Source organism: Marmota monax, unplaced genomic scaffold (assembly GCF_021218885.2).
Source record: "Marmota monax isolate L192 unplaced genomic scaffold, Marmota_monax_Labrador192_F-V1.1 WCK01_AAM20220418_F8-fsc00061, whole genome shotgun sequence".
Lineage (NCBI taxonomy): Eukaryota > Metazoa > Chordata > Mammalia > Rodentia > Sciuridae > Marmota > Marmota monax.
Genome location: NW_026695230.1, coordinates 14,075,101 through 14,097,308, shown reverse-complemented (window position 1 = coordinate 14,097,308; position 22,208 = coordinate 14,075,101). Strand labels below are relative to the sequence as shown.

Here is a 22,208-nt window from a genome sequence, read left to right as displayed (position 1 = left end):
ATATTCCACCAAATTCAAACGAAAGTTCTTATTTCTCTAGAAGTCTTATTAACCTGAGAATAAAAATGGCATTTTGTTGTTTTCATTTGCAGTTGTTTAATTATGAGTAAAGTTGAGCATATGTTCAGAGTTTACTGGCAATTTGTATTTCCTTTTATGTAAAGTGTCAGTTTATCTTCTTCAGCTATTCTTTTATTGAGTTTTTCTCCTTTTCCTTTTTGATTTATGAGAGCTCTTTTTACTGTGGAAATTAGCCATTTGTCATATTGTTGCAAATATTTTTTGCTGAGATTTTCTTTTGACTTTATTTATATTAATATTTTTTGCTACACAAGTTAAAAATTTTTAATTGGCATCATTTCTTTTACACTTCTGGGTTTTATTTTTGTTCCAGAGCAATATTATTATGAAATATTCACCTTTAATGACATTATTTCTAATCCTCACAATGCTATAAAGTAATGATTATAACTCATCCTTGACATTCTCAAGGAATATTGAGCCCTCTTCAAATGCTAAATCTGAAAACATTACTGTATCACAAAGATCTTATGAAATTATTTCAGAAAGTTAATGCCCTACCTTCAATTTTCTTTTATTAGATTTCTCCTTATTCTTTTTTTTTTTTTTTTTTTTTTGGTGCTAGGAATTGAACTCAGGAATATTCAACCACTGAGCCACATCCCCAGCCCTATTTTGTATTTTATTTAGAGACAGGATCTCACTGAGTTGCTTAGTGCCTCACAGTTGCCAAGGCTGGCTTTGAACTCAAGATTTTCCTGTCTTAGCTTCCCAGCCGCTGGGATTACACTCATGCTTCACTGTGCCCGGCTCTCTCCTTATTCTTAACCTTGAAATCTGAGTGTTTGCAAAACCCTACAGAAAGCTAGCATGGATCTTGGTCCATTTGTCTTTGGTTGCCTTAAGTTCTGTTTTTAGTGTCTCCTCCTTGGATATGTTTGCCAATCATTTGTTGATGTGAGCGTCTTTTTAAACCTGTTGAATGCACTGACCTATAAACGTTTCCTTTATGAACCTCTTCAGCTTAGAAAAAAAGGTGAGCTCTTCTGTGGCAACGACACTTATCTTTATTTTATGTCAGTAGATAAAAGCTATTTAAGGTTCTTGAACTAATCTTTTTCTTTGACGTCAAAGTGGGTTCAGAGCCCCACTAATTTCCTCAATGTATCACTTCTTAAGAAAATTTATACATGTTCCCAGGTTTCTCCTGGATTACATTTTATTGATCATCATGATTTGTATTTTTTATCTTCACACCAAAAGTTAATCATCTTTTCAATGTTCACTTAGTTATGGATTCAATTGAGTCATGCCCATCATAAATACAAGCCATTGGTTAATTTTGCATCTCACTGTTTAATTTAGCCAGAGCCTATTTTTTAAAACTAAGATCCATCACTTTATTAATTTCTTTAGTCTTGTTACTAATAACTGAATTTCTTTTCAGAGCCATTTTTTTCTTACAGAAAATGTTAATCATTTTCAGGAAAGTACTATATAAATGGAGAAGCATAGTCAACAATAAAACAATAAAAGTTTAGCTGCTAGATGATTAGTAAGATTTATCCCTTAACTAAGTTTGTTTATTCATTTATACAAGGAACATTTAAAAGCACCTATTATATGCCAGGAACTGTTGGGACTGTGTATTCCCTGTGTATTCTGCTGAAATAATTACACCTAGCATGTATTGATTGTTTAGTTTATGCAAGCAGCATGCTGATTGCTTTAAACAGTTTATATCAATTTTCTCACTTGTCAGATGGGGATAATAGTAGTACATATGCATAAAATTGTCAAAAGAATTGAATAAAAATCATATACATAAAGCACCTAGAACAATCTTAACTTTGTAGTTTTGTGAATATTATTTTCTTTACTTAACACAAAAGAATTGAAAAATGGAGAAGCTCTTATCCCCATTTTACAGATAAAATGGAAGCTTAGTGGATTTAAGAGGTTTATTCAAGGAAAGTCATACAGTTAATAGAGGTAGAGTTCAAAGTCAGGTAATATATTTTCAGAGTATTCCTTAAACTATTTAGCTAGAGGATCTATACTTTGGTTAATGTAAAAAGTTCAAATTTCTTTTCTAGCAATTATGGAATACTACATACCAATGACTTTTCTGGTCAAAACAACAAATGCTAATTGGCAATTGCCAAAGACTCATTTTATTACTCCCTCATTCTAGTTAAGAGAATGGAGATTCAAAGAGGTCTTACATGGAAGAAGTGGCAGAGCTTGGATCTCAAAAAGGCCAGCATGGCTCCAAAGCCACATCACAGATTTTCTTTATAACTTGTTCAACTAGATGTCCACAGGGGAAAAATAATCTAGATACAGACATTAAAACTTATACAAAAATGAACTCAAAATGGATCATAGACCTAAATTTAAAATTAAAAACTATAAAATTCCTAGAATTTTTTTTGAGAAAGGGAGAGAGAGACAGAGAGAGAGAGAATTTTTTAATATTTATTTATTTATTTTAGTTTTCAGAGGACACAACATCTTTGTTTGTATGTGGTGCTGAGGATCGAACCTGGGCTGCACTCATGCCAGGCGAGCACACTACCGCTTGAGCCACATCCCCAGCCCCAAACTCCTAGAATTTAACATAAAAGAAAATCTTGATGACTTTGGGCATGTTGCTAATTTTTTTAGATACAACACCAAGGGCATGATAAATTAAAAAAAAATAATTGATAAGCTGGACTTAATTAAAATTAAAAACTTTTGATCTGTGAAAGGTAATATCAAGGAGATAAAAAAGATAAGCACAGACTAGGGAAAAATGCAAAAGACACATTCGGTAAAGAACTCTTATCCAGCCGGGCACCATGGTACACACCTGTAATCCCAGCAGCTCAGGAGGCAGCTTGGGAGGCTGAGGCAGGAGGATAGTGAATTCAAAGCCAGCCTCAGCAACTTGGCAAGGCTCCAAACAACTCAGTGAGACGCTGCCTGTAAATGAAATACAAAATATAGCTGGGGATGTGACTCAGTAATTGTGTGCCCCTGAGTTCAATCCCTGGTCAACACCCTCCCCACCACCAAAAACAAAACAAAACAAAACAAAACAAAAAAACCAAAACTGTTATCCAAAGCATAAAAAAAAAATTCTTGAAACTTGATATAAGAAAATGAACAATATGATTCAAAAATGTGTAAAAGATATGAACAGGTACCTCATCAAAGATGATAAAGAAACGACAAGTAAGCATATGAAAATGTATTTAGCATCACATGTCAAAATTAAAACCACAGTGTAGTATTACTACATACCTATTAGAGTGGCCAAAATACAAGACACTGACAACAGCAAATGCTGATAAGAATGTGGAGAAACAGGAACTCTCCTTCACCGTAGGTGCAAAGAAAAATTGTATAGTCACTTTAGAAAACATTTTGACAGATTCTTACAAAATGAATTATACCCTTACCATACAATCCAACAATTGTGCTCCTTGGCATTTACTCAAATTAATTTCAAATGTTTACTGATACAAAATCATGCACATAGATGATTAGAGCCGCTTTATATATAATTTCTCAGTTGTATGTAACCCAGATGTCTTTAAGTAGATGAGAGGATAAATGAAATTGTGGTGTATCCAGATGTTGGGATATTTCAGTGCTAACAAGAAATGAGTTATCAAGCCATGAAAAAACATGGAAGAAACTTACACACATATTACTAAATGAAAGAAATCAATCTGAAAAGGATAAATACTGATCATTCCAACAGTGACATCTGCCAAAGACAAAACTTGGGAGACGGTAAAAAGACTCATGCTTACCAGGAATTGGGGGAAGAAAGGGATGGATAGGCAGACACACAAGATTTTTAAGGCTACTACTTTGCCTAATAGTACAACAATGTACATGTGCTATTAGACACTCATCAAAATCCATAGAACTTACAACACCATGCAAAAACCCTATTTTAAATTAAAGATTTGGGGTATAAGGATGTGTCAGTGTAGGTTCATCAATTGTAACAAATGTACCACTAAGGCAGCAGTTGTCAATAGTAGGCAGGCTGTGTGTGGACAGTGTAGGTACCAGAACACTAACTTTCTGCTTACTTTTACTGTGGACCTGAAACTGCTTTTAAAATCAGGTGAAGGGGCTGGGGATGTGGCTCAAGCGGTAGCACTCTCACCTGGCATGAGAGCGGCCCGGGTTCGATCCTCAGCACCACATACAAACAAAGATGTTGTGTCCGTCGAAAACTAAAAAAAAAATAAATATTAAAAAATTCTCTCTCTCTCTCTCTCTCTTAAAAAAAAAGAAGTACATAATACTAAAAAATATGAGGTGAATATATTAGGTTTAAAAAATTAAAAATGAGGAAATTGATTTTGTCACATAAATATTAACCAAATATAGATTTTACTATTTTTTTTTTTTAATTAGTGCCCCTTCCTGCTGCAGGATCCAATCCAGAGTAGCACAATGCATTTTGTTGTCTTAAGTCCCCAGTCTCCTCTAGGACGTGATGCTTTCTCAGTGTTTTGTTATTTTTTTGTGACCATATGATTCTTGAGGAATACTGATTAGGTATCTTGGAAATGTCTCCCAATCTGGGTTTATGTAATTCCCTCCCTCCCCCCATGTTTTGATTAGATTTGTCCTATGAACACTTTAAAGTGAAGAGAGAAAGGAAAATATTCCCAAAGACATTAGAAGGACAGAGGATTGGCCTCTGAGTCTCGCCAGACTGATATGTGGCTGGGTGGATGGGTGTAAAAGGAAGAGTGGTAGAGAAGTAAAGTAAGGTGATGGGCTAGATTGGGTTTTATAGGCCTTGGCAAAGAATGTAGATTTTATTCTGAGTGTTAAAAGTAGAAGCTAGGGCTGGGGTTGTGGCCCAGCGGTAGAGCACTTGCCTAGCACATGCGAGGCCCTGGGTTTGATCCTCAGCACCACATATAAATAAAAACAATAAAGGTATTATGTTCAACTACAGCTAAAAAATAAATATTAAAAAAAGTAGAAGCTAGTCTTCACAGCATTAATCTCCAGGATATATATAGAACTCAAAAAAATACCACCCCCCACAAATAACCCAATCAATAAATGGGCAAAGGAACCGAACAGGCACTTCACAGAAGAAGAAATACAGTGAGAAACTAATGTGACTCCATTTTTGAGAAACCAGCCTCTACCTCAGAGCAAAGCCTGTCCAAGGAATGGGGCATGACCCTTGTCCTTGGAAAAACCCTAAGCACATACCCACCCTGCTGAGTTGTTTGTCTGTAAATAACAGGAGGGGTCTGTGGCGCCAGGTGTCCCTGACTCAGTTAGGCTAGGTGAGGACCCATAGCAACCCCCCTAGCAACCTCCACTCAGCTTGGGGGGGGGAATACCTGGAATGCCAGATGACCCCCAAGTAGTTTATGGTGGTTGATAACATGTTGGGAAACCATGTAGTTTAGCACATACACCCCTCGTGGCCTAAACCAATCAGTTCAAATGAATCCCCCAATTGTACTAACCAATCACCCCTACCCAACTTGTTCCCGCCATTGAATGTGCTAATCAATGTTAAGAGTTGTTGTTTGATTTTCCCTCGGTATGGAATGATTTTTAGGACCAGTACTCACTCCCTGGGACCGCTGCATCGGGAATGATTGTGAGTCCAGGCTCAAGCTTGCAATAAAGACACTTGTGTGATTGCATCGGATTCAGCTCCTGGAGGTCTATTGGGGTCCGACGAATCTGGCATAACAACAGAATGGTCAACAAATGTATGAAAAAATGTTCAACATCTCTAGCAATTAGAGAAATGTAAATTAAAACTACACTAAGATTCCATCTCCTTTCAGTCATAATGGCAACTATCAAAAATACAAGTGACAAGAAATGTTGGCGAGGATGTGGGGAAAAGATAAATTCACACATTGCTGATGGGACTGCAAATTGGTGCAACGACTCTGGAACAGTATGGAGATTCCTTAGAAAACTAGGAACAGAACCACCATTTGACCCAGTTATACCACTCCTTGGCATATACCCAAAGGACTTAAAATCAGTATATAATGACATGGCCACATCAGTGTTCATAGCAACTCAGTTCCCAATAGTTAAGCTATGGAACCAAACTATGTGCCCTTCAATAGATGAATGGATAAAGAAAATGTGGTATATATACACAAAGGAATATTACTCAGCCACAAAGAAGAATGAAATTAGGGCATTTGCTGGTAAATGGATGGAACTGGAGGCTATCATGGTAAATGAAATAGGCCAATCCCCAAAAACCAAAGGCCAAATATTCTCTTTGATATGTGGATGCTGACTCACAAAAGGTGGCAAGTCTACAATCAGTGTAACTCCATCATGTACAACCACAAGAGTGGGAAGTTATACTCCGTGTATGTATGATATGTCAAAATGCATTCTACTGTCATGTATAACTAAAAAGAACAAATAAAAAATAAAATAAAATGCTACATGGAAAAAAAAAAAGTTGAAGCTGAGAAAACAGTGAGGAGGCAACTGCAATAATCCAAGAAAGAGGATGGAGTGACTTGGAATGGAATGGGATATACGAGAAGTGACTGGACTTGGAATATACTTCAGAGGTGGAAGCAGTAACAAATTCTCATGGATTGATATAACATGAAGAGTCTCAGGTTTTGGGCTTGATAGACTGAATTGATGATGGTGTAACTTATCGAGATAGAGGAGAAGTGATGGGAGAGACTTGGAAACTAAATATTCTGTGTAGGTTAAATTTAAATTTGGGATGTTTTAAAACTTTGTTTTGTTTATATAAATCCAGAAAAAAAATTAAGCCTTACCAATATGTAGTTATATAGATAAACACTGGTATCTCATTATTTTGTAGTGAAAAGTGTGAGTTCTACAACATCAGAATAATTCACGGATTCTTTCATTTTATTTCTTTTCAGTGTATTGGGATTTGTTCAGGTTAATGTGAGCTGAGTTAAGTAGATTTAACAATTACACTATTATTTCATTAAATCCACTCTTACTAAAATGAGGGTGTCTAAAAAAGATTTCTGGAAAGGAATTGAAGCCAGAATTAGACAGGCAGTCAGTATAGATAGGTAAATCGAATCAGGTCAGATCAAGGAGGCTAATTTTGAGTAAGTCTGGGAAGTTAGAGACTGTCCCCTAAGGGCTGAAATGTTAATTCCTTCAGCGCCTTTCCTCCACCCTTACCAAAAACCTCCCAGTGCTCCAACCTGTTGCTAAGATAACCTGTCCCAGGAATTGCCCCTCCCTATAGGGAGCCATAAGGTTGTTAATTAATGTGTTCTTTGCTGCTCCCTTCCCCCTCCAGCTCACCAGTTCCCCACCTTTTGGCCATCCCACCAAGCATTTCTTAGGTCTATTCTGTTTGCAGGAAGGAAAAAGATGGGGGAAGAGGGCAGGAGAACAAAGGAAGCCTAGGACATATAAAAAAGGGCGAACACTTGGCTTCTGGGGATACCAGGATACCAGCTACAGCCCCCTCTCCCTCCCAGGAGAAGTCTATGTTACTCCTTTTTAAATAAACCCTGTTTTATATGCTTGCCTCTGCCTGCTTCTCTAATGTTTAAACTGCAACATGAGAGGAAGCAGTATCAGAATCATGAGTTGGATAGAAAGGTGCAAGTCTAACCAAAAAGATAATGATAGAGATGACACTTCTACTTCTAGCATGAGTTCTGCAAAGCCACTTCACAAGTAATGGGGATGATATTTTGAAAAAAGAGATTTGGAAATACTGCTATTATGTGATCTGGTATAAAAAAATGCTGCATCTGTGTTGCTAAAGGCCGGGGCCAGGTTAAGGCAAGTGAGTCCTTTACCTCTGACACAAAATTTAAGGCAGCATCAAAATTTCAGTAGTCAAGATACACAATCTTAGTGCAATATTTTAAAAAGTTAATTTTAGAGATCCATGATGATCAAGATTTAAAATAAAGATAAGATCACTACTCCCTTCAAACTCATACATGTATACTTGAAGACAGAATTTTTCAATCCCTTAAGAAATCTTCTGAGCAATGTATTCAAAGAGTTTTGAGCCTGTTTATTAAAAATATAAAAATGCAACATGTTCTGGTTGAAATTAGGAAAGAAGGAAAATTACTAGTTGAATTTCAACAAAAATCTTTGCATGTGAGTTGATGGAACTGATAAAAATGAATACCTGTATTTGTAAGAGCAGTAACCCTGGGGCTACATTTTTATGAGTTACCTGTTTCAGCTTATAACAGCCATTATTACCAAGTACAGAAATAGCCTGGATGTTCAATAAGACATTTTAGTAGTTGTTTCACAAAGTATTAAAGATTTTTTTTAAACTTAGTCAATCATAGTTCACTAATTATTTTAAGTTTGAGGGGTAATAGATTTTTTATACCATTAATATTTTTAAAACTAAGTTATTATAAGTGTTTATTTGACCTTCATCGTATTATTTTTTTACATTTCACAAATGTTTAAAAACATCATACACAGCAGGACACGCATATAACTTACATAAATATGTGGCTATCATACAATCAAAAAATTTTTGGAGAACACAGAACACAGGTACGGGTAGTTGATGCTGTGGGTGTTAGGAACAGGGCAGGATTATATTATCTCATCCTGTAAGATCACTGTACTCATAGAAGTCTTCATGAAGGATGCCTTGCTGAGTCTTCATAATTCAAGAAATAGGAATTAGGAAAAATAACTGTTCCACATTTGTTTAGTTTAACACATAGCACAATGCTTACTGCCAGAAAAGATTAAAGTTCTCCAAAATCATTTTTAAAGATTATAGGTTGCAGCATCCTGCAGCCCTACTCTCAGAAGGGCTCTCAGTACCAGACTTGGCCCTGTTGGAGGAGGCAGCGCTCAGGCAGGGGCAGGGGAGCACCTCTCCAATGTAGTGAGGGAGGGGGCAGTGATAACTGTGCTTTATGGGCCTGGGCCTGGGGTGTTATCTCCTCTAGGGGAGTAAGAAGGGCAAATAAAACGCAGTCCTTTCTGACTCAAAGGCTAGAGTCAGGAAGGACTGGTGAGAGGCCAGAAGGTAGCTCCTGGTGTTCTCTTCGCCAGGAAGAGGCCAGGGGTGTTTGGAGAGGGGCTGATGTTGAGGCGCTGTGCAATCAAGGAGCGAGGAGAGTAGCAGTGATAAGGTCAGAGAGGGGCTTTGGGGTTGAGTTATTCCTGATAAGCATGAAGTCCAACAGTCCTAGAAGGCACGGAGGACTCCGGGGCCTATCCTTTCCCTGCCGGCAGAGGGAGTCCCGGTATGCAAGGCCCAGCTTTCGTTTAAGGAAAAGCGTTTACGTAGCCCCACAACCGGTTTCGTATGCCCAGGGGCCGAGTAAGAGCCGAGGCGATTAAAAGCGAGCGACAACTGCCTGGGAACTTTGTGCAGCAGGCGCCGGGCCGGGCGCCCGACTCGACGAATTCTCGCGAGAGCAGCCGCCGCCATTTTTCCATTGATTGCAGCGGGCTGGGGGAGGGGCCGGCGACGAAGGCGGCGGCAGCGGCTGAGCCTGGGGTCGGTGTCTGCGCGCTGGTGTCTAAGGCCCAAGCTGAGGCCTCCACGGTTGCCGGAACGCGGGCGGCGGAGAGGATGACTGCCGCCGCTTTTCTCTCCTGAGATAGAGAGCCGCCGCCACCCTCCCCCTCCCCCGGCAGGGTGGAGAGGAGCGGCCAGAGTCTGAGCGATGGTGCCTGGCGAGGAGAACCAACTGGTCCCGAAAGAGGTGAGGGGCCATCGGCGGAGGCTAGGCCCGAGGCCTGCGGCCGCTCGAGGCTACGCAGGCCCGGGCGAGCGGCTGGCCGCCGGTCCGGCCGGAGTGCGCGCTGGGCGGTGGGCGACTCAGGAGGTGTGCGGCGGGTGTAGACGGGCGCGGCGAGCAGTTGGGGGACGGCTGGATGTCCGCGGTCGGGAACCGTGACCGCTCTCGGGGTAGCGGGGTGGACAAATAAAGGAGCGGACGCTAGGAGCTAGGTCCTGCGCTGCGGGGTAAGGTGGCCTTTGAAGTCCACATTGTACAAGTAGAGCCAAGAGAGATCATTTCAAAGAAAACATTCTGGAACACTTGCCGATGGGCACGACAGGGTGACGGTGCTTCTTCGGGTTTTGACAGTGGCAGTGTATAGCTTACGGGGCTTCTGAAATCTACACATAAGTTGAGATCTGTGGGAGGGCAGAGTTTACTGTTAGGACTTTTTTCAACTTCTGGTGCTTCGTAGTACTATTGGCCTGCCTAAACGGGGCCTACCAGAGATCCTTAAATTAATAAATGGAACTTGCCTGTAAAGGTAGGAGATAGCTGAGCATTACCATATGGAGAGCTGAACTACTTTTGGACCCTTGGGTTGTGTATGTCCACTTGGGTGACTTCTTAAATTCTAAAAGCAAGTGATAGGAGAAACCTTGACTCTTTGGCTTCCCTTGAATAGTAGTAGAAGATTAAGGGTAGAATCCTGCACTGGCCAGTGAATTTCAATATATTAATAGAATCTCTGTTGGGCTTTATAAATATCTCCAGCGCATTCAAACATGTATTTTTAACTGGTGATCATCAGGCTAATGCTTTGGATTTTTATTTCTCATATATCTTAAGTAGAGGCGAGTGTTGAGTTGAAATTAACTATGTTTATGAGTGATCATACATTCCTCAACTTTTCGGCCTTTTTTAGTTGCTTTGTGGCAATTTCTTTGCTATATAAGCAAGCTCAAACACAATGCAAAAGTAATACTATTGAAGTTATGTACCTTTATGATACAAATATTTTCCCAGCTTTATCAGATGGATAGTGATAGTTGTTTTGCAGGGATTTTTTTTTTTTTTTTTTTTTTTGAAGCAGAGTTTTGTGTCAGTATTTATTCACCAAGCATTATAACTCTGCAAAGCAGATAAACAGATGAATTAATCAGAAATCTTGCCTCGGTAGCTTTTTAAGCTACTTAGAAAGGGAAAACCAGTGCTCCTATCAGGGGTTAGGTACTTTATATTGCGTAAGTAACTCTTATGCAAGGAAGGAAGTGATAGGTGCTAAGAGAAAGGTGTAAACATGCATTTCCTTTTAGATATGCATATTGCTGGTTTTCATTCTTATGAAAAGTAGAGTTAATCCTTTCTTAATTTTTTGATTATTAGAAAATATAACACAGGTGGAACTTTGCTTTAAGAAACCCACCATTAGATTTATTTCCCTAACTGATTTATAGAAATCTTGATACAGTTATACAGCTTCATAGGAACTTATTTGTGTGTGTAAAAATTGAGATCCCAATGCTACTGCTTTCACCTGATGGAAATGTAAAGATTAATTCCCTTATCTGAGACTTCAAACTCATCATAACGTTTTCTTTCTACTTTTTCTGGATCATATGCCTTTATTTTCTATTCCTTATTCTCATCTGAGGTTGTCTTTTCCTTTCATGATTTCTGGAAGCATACACAGTACTCTCAAATCTGAAGACTGTCACTTGAGGTCCATGCCTTTTTTAGCTAGCCAACTAGTTTTTTTTCTTTGGCCATACTCTTCTCTTCCTTGGATTTTCTGTAGCATTCTTTTTTTAAAATCGATTCTTGATTTTAGTAATCTGCACATTCTCTCTGCCCACTCACTTAGTCAAGGCCTTTCTATTCTTTTTTGTATTCTTAATTTTCACTTTTGTTTGATTTTTGTCATCCCCTGACTGGATCTTCTCCGTAGTAATAGAATCATTAATGTTAAAGCTAAGAGAGCATAGTGAACATCTAGTAAGTTAAACCCCTTCACTTTTCAGATGAGAGAATTGGGGCTAGAGGATTGAAAGTGACTAGTTGTGGTCACATAATGAGTAGATGGCCAAGCAAATACTAGAATTAGGTCCCTTGCTACCATTTTTTAAAATTATATTCTATAGATCCCTTCATATAACTTTGAGCCTTATATGAATAGTTCATTATTACTCTAAGTACCTATACCATGTGAAAATAACTACCAAACTTAAAATTTCAAAATTTCCTGCATCTAGTGTAGTGGTTATTATTAACAATCTAGGAAGGTTTTGTTGCTGTTGTTGTTGTTGTTTTGTTGCTTGTTTCTGTTTTTCAATTTGTGATGTTGGGGATGGAACCCAGAGCTTTGGTGCATGGTAGGCAAGCATTGTACTTCTGAGCTACATCCCCAGCCTGGGATCTAGATCTTGATTAGGTGTGTGCTTGCCTGTGTACGTGTATGTAGTTGTTGATGAATAATATATTATTCTGGTCCCTGAAACTTGAGGACAGTTGTACTTAGAGCACTGCTGAAGGAAGGCAGCTTGGTGTATAGGGATTGGCACACTGTGGCCCACTGCCAAATCCAGTTCACAGCCTGTTTTTCTATGGCCTTTAAGTGAAGAGTGATTTTTACATTTTCAAATTATTGAAGGAAAAAGAAAATTAAAGGACTAACAATAATCAGTAACACATGGAAATATATGAGATTGAAATTTCAGTTTGGAACACAGTCATACCAATCATTTACTATCTTCTATGACTTCAACAGCAGAGTTGAACAGTTGCTACAGAGACTGTAAGCAGGATAAATTTGAAACTACGTAGCCTGGTATTCAAAGCTCAGTACAGTTGGTTCTGGCCATAACCTGCCCTTCCCCAGCTTATCTCTTTTCCCATGAAACAAGTTTTTAATGTAGCCAAACAGGTTTCTCTCTAACTTGATTTTCATTTCTATTTGTACTGTTCTCCCCATTCCTACTTCTCTCCTCCTGTTCAAAATCTTCATACACATTTTTCCATAAGAACCTTAATATATCATTTATTTTAAAAAGGCTTTTCTGATCATTTTAAGCTTAAGGATCTTCCCCTCATAAAGACCTTTATATATGAATAGAATTCATTTGGCATTTAATAAATAGTGCTTTGAATGGAATTTATTTGGCAGTAAATTTTAAGATACCTGTTGTGGTCTGAAATTGTAATACACATTTAGTATACTATTTGTTGTGAGTTCATTGATAGCAGAGCTCATTGTATGTTTCTCCCTCTTTACTTTTTGATTTTGTATATGTTATAAATCTAGGACAATAGACCTATGGATATGCTTTCTGGAGCATAGATTCAGTAAATATTTATTGATTTAGTTATGGGGTTATAAGGAAACTTAGAATTCAACCAATTATCCTTGGCTTGGAGGTTTTCCATAGCACAGTTGGCAAGCTGTTTTCCAACTTCATGACTAATCTCTGATAACATCTTTTTCTTAGAAGAGATCTGTTATTTTAAGTTTTTGTATTGAAAGAAGTTGAGATATTTATACTGGCATCTTTTGATAGTTGTCTCTGGATAGCACAGAAATCTTAAAGCATTTTCCATAGGGATAGCTTTTCTTATTATTGAAAATGGAAGAAGACAGCAGAAGAGCTCACCCTCTCTATTTTTGAGTCAGAGTGTCTTCAGTTAGTTCTTTCTCAGTTGCTTTCTTTTGGATACGATCCAGCATTTTTAGTATTCCTCTTAAATTGTTGTACCCAGAAAAAAAAGCAAAGAGTGTGTGGTCTGTTCATTGAGGAGAACAACAAAGCTTTTTTCTGCCTCTCTATTTCACTCTGTTCTATGTCTGAGTTGTGGTATATTGATATTGGCTTTAAGATCGCTTGCTTTTAGTATCCCAGTTTTGATTATAGCTTCGTTGTTGTTTTATTATTCTCTGTCCTAATAAGGACCTGTGACATTAACATTTGAGTACCCACGGTGTATATTACTATTCTCTGCCATATAGGGAAAAGTTAGAATAGATGACATTCATTCTTATTCATTCTGTCAAGTGTCTTATAGTATAATTAAGGATAAAGTATATATTTACTGATGCCTCTAAAATGATACTTTAACTGCATTGAGCATATACATATAGAGAAGATAGAAAAAAAATGGAAGAAACCAATAGAAATATAAATTTTATATTTCAGTGTCCCCCCCCACCCCCCGCTTTTTTCCATGCAGTGAATACTACTTCCTTGTAGAACTAGTTTTTGTCATGATATGACAGTAATAACCAATATTTATTGACATTATTTACATGTCAATACAAATAAATTGGCATAAGTTATGTGTACTTTGTGTATGGTAACTCAGTTGAGCTTCACTACAAGTTCACAATTATATAAGGGAAACTGAAAGAACCTCAAATAATAACTAACTTATTTTTCATCTCTGTTGTCTGATTTTCTTATAAAATCCATTTATCAATAGCTATCATGAAACACATCAAATGAATATTCTTTTAATTTTATTTCTCCTATGTAAATTACAGTGGTCATTCTTTTATTTGTTGATCCTTATAAAATGATCCTTTTTCTAAATTTGAGATATTCTTTCTTTATTAGTAAGAAGCATATCAAGTTATACCCATCAGTGTCTAACATAAATAGGAATGTTTAATAAAATTCAGTATTTCAGATATTATTAGAAATATTCATTTAGTAAAGTTAAAAAGCTGAATGCAGAGTTGTATATGATTCCAATTTTGTCAGAAAAAAAATTATGAAAATTTAGAGCTAAATGCATTGAAAGATTTGAAAGAATACAGAAAATATTAACAGTTGATATTTCTTGATGTCTGGATTATCTTGATTATAGTTTTGTAGCTTTATGGGTTTTTTTGGTAGTTATTTGCATGGTGTTATTGTCTTTTTTTTTTTCCAGTAATGGGACTTGAACCCCGGGGTCACTCTATCATTGAACTTCATCCTTTGTCCTTTTTATGTCTTAAAAAATTTTGAGACAGGATCTTGCCAAGTTGCCCATGCTGGTTTTGAACTCTGATCCTTCTGCCTCAGCTTCCCAGTTAGCTGGTATTACAGGCATGTGCCACGATGCCCAACATATATTGTCATTTTTTTGGTCAACCCTTCCCCACCACCCTTATTATTCTGTTTCAGTTAGGGTCATCACCATCTGCTTATTTGGTTAAGCTGGAACATTGTTTTGATTCCTCTTTTTTTCTTTTTCTCACATAGTTCATCCCTTAGAATGAGTAACTTTATCATTGTGTGGCTCTGCCTCTGTCTAATTGTTTTCTCACTTAAATGTAGCCCTTCTAAATGGTCACTGTGCTTCCAGGTTCTTTTCTTTCCTATCATCCTCCCTACAACTTCAGGTTTACTTTGTAAAATAGATGAGATTGTGACTTACCTGCTTCAAAGTTTCTAATTATTACCCTATGATTACAAATTGAGTAACAGGTATTATTTATAAACCCTATGTGTCAGACACTATGCTAAACAGTTTACATAAATTATTTAATCCCTATGACAGCCCTTTAAGGCAGCTGTTAATCTTCATTATCCATTTTACAAATGAAGAGACTAAGGCTTAAAGAGGTTAAGTAACTTGCTCAGTTATATAGCTATTTGATTCTAAATCAAGGTGGCCTTAACCAGTCCCAGAGTCTGTCATAATCTGGCCTCGATTTATTTAAAAACAAAATTTTAAATTAAAGTTATGCATGCACATATTTATAAAAGCTAAATAACTATTCAGAACTATTTAGAAAAACAGAGTCCCCAGCAAATTTGTCCTCCCCTTCATTTTGGGCTTCGCAAAGGCAACCACTTTCAGCTTAATTCTTTTGATATTTAGCTCCATATTTTAAACTAACATTTTGATAGTGCTCCTTGATTTTTCAGTTTAAGATATTATCTAATGGCAGATGACCCCAACACATACTTAACAGTCCTCCCAATATTGCCATATTGTAAATTGTTTGGGTACATTTTTATATCATACAACTGTAAACTATTCACAATTGACCCATTTGGTTTACTGTTAATCTTTTTTTTTGCTGTATAACATTTTGTTTTCTCTGAGTTAATAATGTTTTTACAATTTGCTTCACTTAGTTTTCTGTATACTTATTTAGCTAAGTGGTTCTCAACTGGGTGCCCAACTCCCATCATTTGGCAGTGTTGGGGGAGGGGGAAGGGAGTGTGCTACTGACATCTAGTGGGTAGAAGCCGGGTATGCTGCCAGATATCCCCCACTGCCCCATAGCCTTCCATATGCCAACAGTGCCGCTGTTGAGAAGCCCTGATGTAGCATAAAGTCTCTCCCAAGTGTATACATATCTTCTTATATCCAAATCTTACAATTTTGACATTGTAAGAAACTTTCCCGGCATCTTTTTACCTGATCCACCTAAACTTGTTGGATCTACATCTTCTGTGCAGCTGTTGTTTGTCTTGGATTTGGTTTACTATCCTCTGGGGGCTTGGTGCTTCCCTTTAGTTCTGTCTCATATTAGTGCCTTTTTTGTTTGCTTTCTCATTTGGAAGACCACTTATAGTAGCTTTCTAATGGGGTTGTAATTTTTTCAAGACCTTGCATATCTGAAAATATTTTTTCCCTTGTTTTAGATATAGTTTAGTTTAGCAAAGAGAATTCTCAGTCATAATTTTTTCTCAGAATTTTAAAGGATTTTTTCTGCTGTCTACTGTGTTGCTGTTGAGACATCAGAATTCTGTTTCACTATTTTGAAACTTTGTTTTGTTCTCTTTAGAAGCGTGGAGAATCTTTGTTTAAAGAGTTCTGCCCTTCTCTATTATATAGTTTGGTATAGGTCTGTTTTTATCCATTCACCTAGTTTTAGGGTTGTTCCATTCAATCTGGAACTTATTTTAAAAAATTTTAAAATGATTTCTTTGATTTTTCTTACCTTCATTTTCTTTTTTTCTCTCTTCTTATTGTTTAGGTTTTAGGCCTAATGACTAGTTTTTTTTAATTTTATTGTCTGTTTTCATGTATTTTGCATTTCCTTTTTTCTCCTCTTTTTTCTGTTAGATCTTTTGCAACTTGAACTTCTGATTCTTCTATTGAGGTTTTATTTCTGCTATAATATGTATAATTTCTAAGTACTCTTTTTCTCTGAAAAAAAAAAAAGGAAAACATACTCTGTATATGTTTTATGTATGCAATGCTTTCTCAGAAAAGATTGGCAGTTGTAGTCCTTTATTTACTCCAAATTTCCTTTTATTCTGTTTGCTTTGGGTTTTGTCTGCCATCTTAGACCCTTTTCTTAGATATTTGATGATCCTTGAACATCTGTTTATTTAAGAGAGGGGCCTTAAAAACTTGAAAGTGCCAGTGGGTATTTATAATTTGACCTGTAGAGTGATATAGCTGGATAATTTCTATGCAGACTCCCAGTGTCTTAGTCTGTTTGGGCTGATATTTAAAATATACTAGGTGACTTATAAACAAAAGAAGTTTGCTTCTCACAGTTCTGGAGACTGGAACGTCCAAGATCAAGGTGCTGACAGTTTTGGTGTCTAGTGGTGACTGCTCCACGTTCAAAAAGCAGCGCTTCTTGCTGTATCCTTATATGGTGGAAGAGAAGAAGGCAGCCCTCTAATGCCTCTTTTATAAGGGCACTAATCTCATTTATGAGGGCTCTGCCCTCATAATTAATTATCTCCCAAAAGCCCCACCTCTAAATATCATTGGTAATTAGAGTTTAGTATGTACATTTGGGGAGAGTGGACATAACCATTTAGACCATAGCTTCCAGTGACATATCTTTCTTTTTCTTTTGTGCTGGATGGATTTCTCAGAAAAATTTGCTGATCTTTTGTCAGTAGGGAACAAGCTTGGGAGTTAAGTAGTAAAGGGGGGAACGGATCTTATCATTGAATATGCAGATAAACTTCCCTCTCATTTCCTAGTTTGAGTACACATTTTCAAATTCAGCGGAGCCTGATGTCCTCTAGTTTAGGTATATCCTGTTTTATGCTTTCCAGAAATTATTTAGTCTTTTGTCAGGAAGGACTGAAGAGTAGAAAGAATCTAGGGGTTCTAACTGCTTCTTAGAGTTCAGTTGTTTTCCTTGTTTGGACTCCAGCCTCACTCCTGGGGTATCTAAAATTGCCAGTTTCTGAGGCTCTTCCTGAGTTTTAAAAAACTTTTTAATAGAAGAGTTGCAGAAAGAATAGAATTCCTGTATACCCTTTACCCAGCTTCTCCTTTCTTATTCATCTTATATGATTGTAGAATATTCTCAAACGCAAGAATTAGCCTTAGTTCAATACTATTAACTCCACTACACAATTTATTCAGGTTTTGTCAGTATTTCCACTAATGTCTAAGAATCAAATTCAGAATCCCTCATTGCATTTAGTTGTGTGTTCCTTAGTCTTCTTTTACCTGTGATAGCTTTTCAGTCTTTCCTTTTCTTTCATGACTTTGGTACTTTTGAAGATTACTAGTCAGTTGTTTTGTGAAAAGGCTTTCAATTTGGGTTTATCTGATGCTTTCTTATGACTCTGAATCAAAGAGAAGGATATCACAGACATGGTGAGTACTTCTCAGTGCATGATATGAGGGGAAAAAGGACATGATGTTGTTATATCCTGTTTATCAACCTTGACCACTTGGTTAAGGTGATGTCTGCTAGGTTCTACCATTGTGGTTAATATTTTTCCCTTTAATAATTACTAAATACTTTGAGACCACACAGATAATTGTTTATTCTTAACTTCTACCCTTTAATTTTAGCATTCATCTGTGGATATTTTCTACAGTAATTATTAGTTGCATTATTGATTTTATATTTTCCTCACTAGTTTTACATTTGTTATTGGAGTTCTTCTGTGAGAAGGAATTGTTCGCTCTCCCCCTCTTATTAATAGTTTATATTAATACAGAATTAACATATTTATTTTATTCTTTGGATTGAAATCCAATACTGTTTTTTATTTTGTTATTTAAACTTCCCAGGTTTGGCCAGGGGAGCTCTTTCTGGTTGTCTCGTGTCCTCAGCCTTGCTTTTTGAGTACTTCTTTGCTTTCTGGTACCACATAATGCTTCACTTCGACTGGCCTAACTCTGGAATTAACTACTTATCTAGGGAGTTCATTGGTCTTTTGGTTTAAATTATATAAATCAGGTGTCTGATTTTTCCTTCAGGATATGTGGGATTGGACTTTCTCAGCTGCAATAAGACGTTAACTCTTGTTCTCCTTTCCAGCTTCTAAAGTTGTGTTTCTGTTTCTTATGGGCTTATGCTCTTTAAAAAATTTCTTTACTCTTATTTTAGAAATATTTTGGAAAGCATCAGAGATGAATGCTTGTATTTAACCTGTTGTCTTTAACCAGAAATTCCTAACTTAATGTTTTTGTCTTCTGCCTAAGTCAGTTTTGGTTGAACCACATTCCACTGCATTAGTTGCTGTTCCCCAGATGTGTTATTTGCATTCATGTGTTATTTCTTTGCCCTTGTCCTGAGTGAATATTATGAAATATTTCTTATTATTCTACAGATTTTAAGGAGCTTTAAATGTGTGAAATTTGGTTTTTGTATGAAAGATATGCTTTAAGTTCTTTCTTAGGATTCCTATCTCTTTTTACCTCCACTTTTGGATTAGTCACAACATGTTTGTATGTCTTGTGCCTAGATACTCCATTTTTTGCCAAACTGGAGGAGAGAAGTTCAAGCATTTCCAGAATAGTAGAAGCCCAAGAACCCCGTGATAGCCCAAGCTGGAAAGAAAAAATTGTATCAGAAATAGGGGGTTGCAAAAAACAGAGCATTAAATATATTTTAAAGTATTTATTATCAATTAAAAGTTTCAAAAGACATCTAGTAAAACAAATTCATTTCTATTAAGTACTTTCTTCATTTCAGGTAACATATGTAGGTGTCATGATTTGTAGAGGTATATTCTTTTATGAGATTTATTACCTAGATCTTGAAGTGTTTTCCATGTATGCCTGGTTGAAATCTAATGTACGGACATTCTAAAAAGTTTTTCCTCAAAATGTAGGATTGGTAGTGATGGCAAATGATTGACAAAAATAGTGTGATCATCTTTCACATTAAGATTCTGAGTGCATTTTTTCTTTGTTTTTCCTGAGCCTTGTGTAGTATAACAAGGGATGGATATAGGTGTAGCATACGTAAACAGATAACTACTCTCTGTCCTACTGTATACTTCTATTTACTATGTAGATGGGGAAAAAATAATAATTACCCTGTCCTTCCACTTAATGAAACTAAAACTGAACCATGCATACATAAAATAGCTATGGATATAGCCATAGATATAAATGTTTTCTTCTTTGCAGAACTGTTGCTGACATAATCCACCATTGAGAGATTTACTGTTTATTATATGAAAATTACTGATATATTTGTCTCAAATTTTGATGTTCTTTAAAACATGCTTTGAAATCCTATCCAAGGGGCTAGGGTTGTGGCTCATTGTTAGCACTCTTGCCTAGCATGTGTGAGGTACTGGGTTTGATTCTCAGCACCACATACAGATAAATAAAATAAAAGTCCATCAACAACTAAAAGTATTAAAAAAAAAAAAAAAGAAAAAAAAAAAAAAGAAATCCTGTCCAAGCTGGGCTCAGTGACACACGCCTGTAATCCCAGTGGCTCAGGAGACTGAGGCAGGAGCATCACGACTTCAAAGCCAGCCTCAGCGAAAGGGAGCTGCTAAGCAACTCAGTGAGATCCTGTCTCTAAATAAAATACAAAATGGGGCTGGGGTTGTGGCTTAGTAGTTGAATGCCCTTGGGTTCAATCCCCAGTGCACCCCCCCACTGTAAAAAAAAAAAAAATCCTATCCAAGTAATAAAATGTAGCCTCTTTAACTTCCTATATTATTAAGTCTTTCCTGATTCTTCTCTCTTGACTGATTGTATTTTCCTGACTTGGAAATCCCATAACACTATATTTTTTGGCATTTAAAAAATTTTGTACCTTTATTATAAAAGTTATTTGTAATAATGCATTTAGGAGATTATAAGCTCTTCAAAGTAAGGATATCATAGCCAGAACTCCTACATTCAAATACCAGCTATGTGACCCCAGGCAAGTTATTTAACTTCCTAGTATCTTGGTTAAACAAAGATAATAGAAATTGTCTCCTAGAATTGTTTGGAGGATTAAATTAGTTAATACGTATACATTGTCTTGCTTGTAAGTATTCAGTAAATGTTAGCAATTACTACCTTCTGTTATTTCACTGCTCTTCCTACCTGCATCCTTATATCTTACCCTAGGGCCAGCACAGTGTGATGTGCATTGTACAACAAATATTTAATTAAATGAAAATGAAATTATATTTTAGTTGTTTTAGCCATTTGAAATTATAGTTCTGATTATAACCTGTCAACTAAATATCTTAATGTTTATAATACTAATCCTTAATGATTTGATAGGTTCTCTTGTATGATCAAGTAAGACCTATTCTTATTGCTTTGAGGACTGCAACATAAAACAAAGTGCAAACATTAAAAGAGATGTTTAGGCTAATGAGGTCCTGAGAAAAATAAACATATCTAATTTGTTTAAATTATTGTCAAAATAAGGTACTGGATTAATGAATTACTTGTTTGTAAAGATCTACTATGAAATATTATTTTATTTATTTATTTTTTTTAAAGAGAGAGAGAATTTTAATATTTATTTTTTAGTGATCGGCGGACACAGCATCATTGTTTGTATGTGGTGGTGAGGATTGAACCCGGGCCGCACGCATGCCAGGCGAGCGCGCTACCGCTTGAGCCACATCCCCAGCCCGTGAAATGTTATTTTAAAGCAGGATCATTGTTAAGAATGTTCCAGTTTTTGTTGTTGTGGGGAGGTCCTGTTTTCTTCTTAGAATTGCAGAACCATTAAAGGAGATTGAGCTCTGATTGAGCAGGGAGGGAGGCTTTGATATTTGGCCAAGAATGGGAGAAGTAGGAGACAGACTAGCAGATCAAATAAACTTCTCAACCCATGTTGTTGGGGGAAGTCATAAAAGAAGGGAGGGTTAGGCTAATATAGTGGAGGAATATTCATGTCTTTTTCTGGGAATGAGCAGAAATTTTCCAGGAATGCAGGCATGACCTCCTTTTATGGTTCTTTCTGGTAGTTATGGTAGTTTTCAACTGTCCTGGCACTGGGTGGGTAGTAGTGGTCATTTAGCATGCAGATGGTATTATAATGATGTTAAAGGTTGTCTGGCAGTTTTCTTAGATCTGACTGGTTTTGTCTAATCCACCTGAAGAGGGACTTCTGGACTCGAGGCATCCTGTCCACAAATGTAAGCAAGATTAGGGACTCGTTGAAATTCAGCTAAGTCACTTAGACAATACACTGGATAACAAGAATAGCTTGTTTTTGAGAGAACTTCATGTACTTCATAATTCTGATTTTTCTATAACTACAACAGA

General features: G+C 36.8%; 1 protein-coding gene across 2 annotated transcripts in view; it reads left to right on the top strand.

Moving 5' to 3' along the window:
- The first annotated feature begins 9,550 nt into the window (after positions 1 to 9,550).
- Positions 9,551 to 22,208, top strand: part of Usp47 (ubiquitin specific peptidase 47) — a 105,673-nt gene continuing 93,015 nt past the window's right edge. Inside the window, exon 1 of one of the 2 annotated variants that reach the window (XM_058576956.1) lies at positions 9,551 to 9,752. In XM_058576956.1, coding sequence (XP_058432939.1) covers positions 9,714 to 9,752 — 39 coding nt within the window. In that variant the 5' untranslated portion in view covers positions 9,551 to 9,713. The remainder of the gene's footprint in view (positions 9,753 to 22,208) is intronic. The other variant, XM_046437973.2, reaches the window with a different exon arrangement.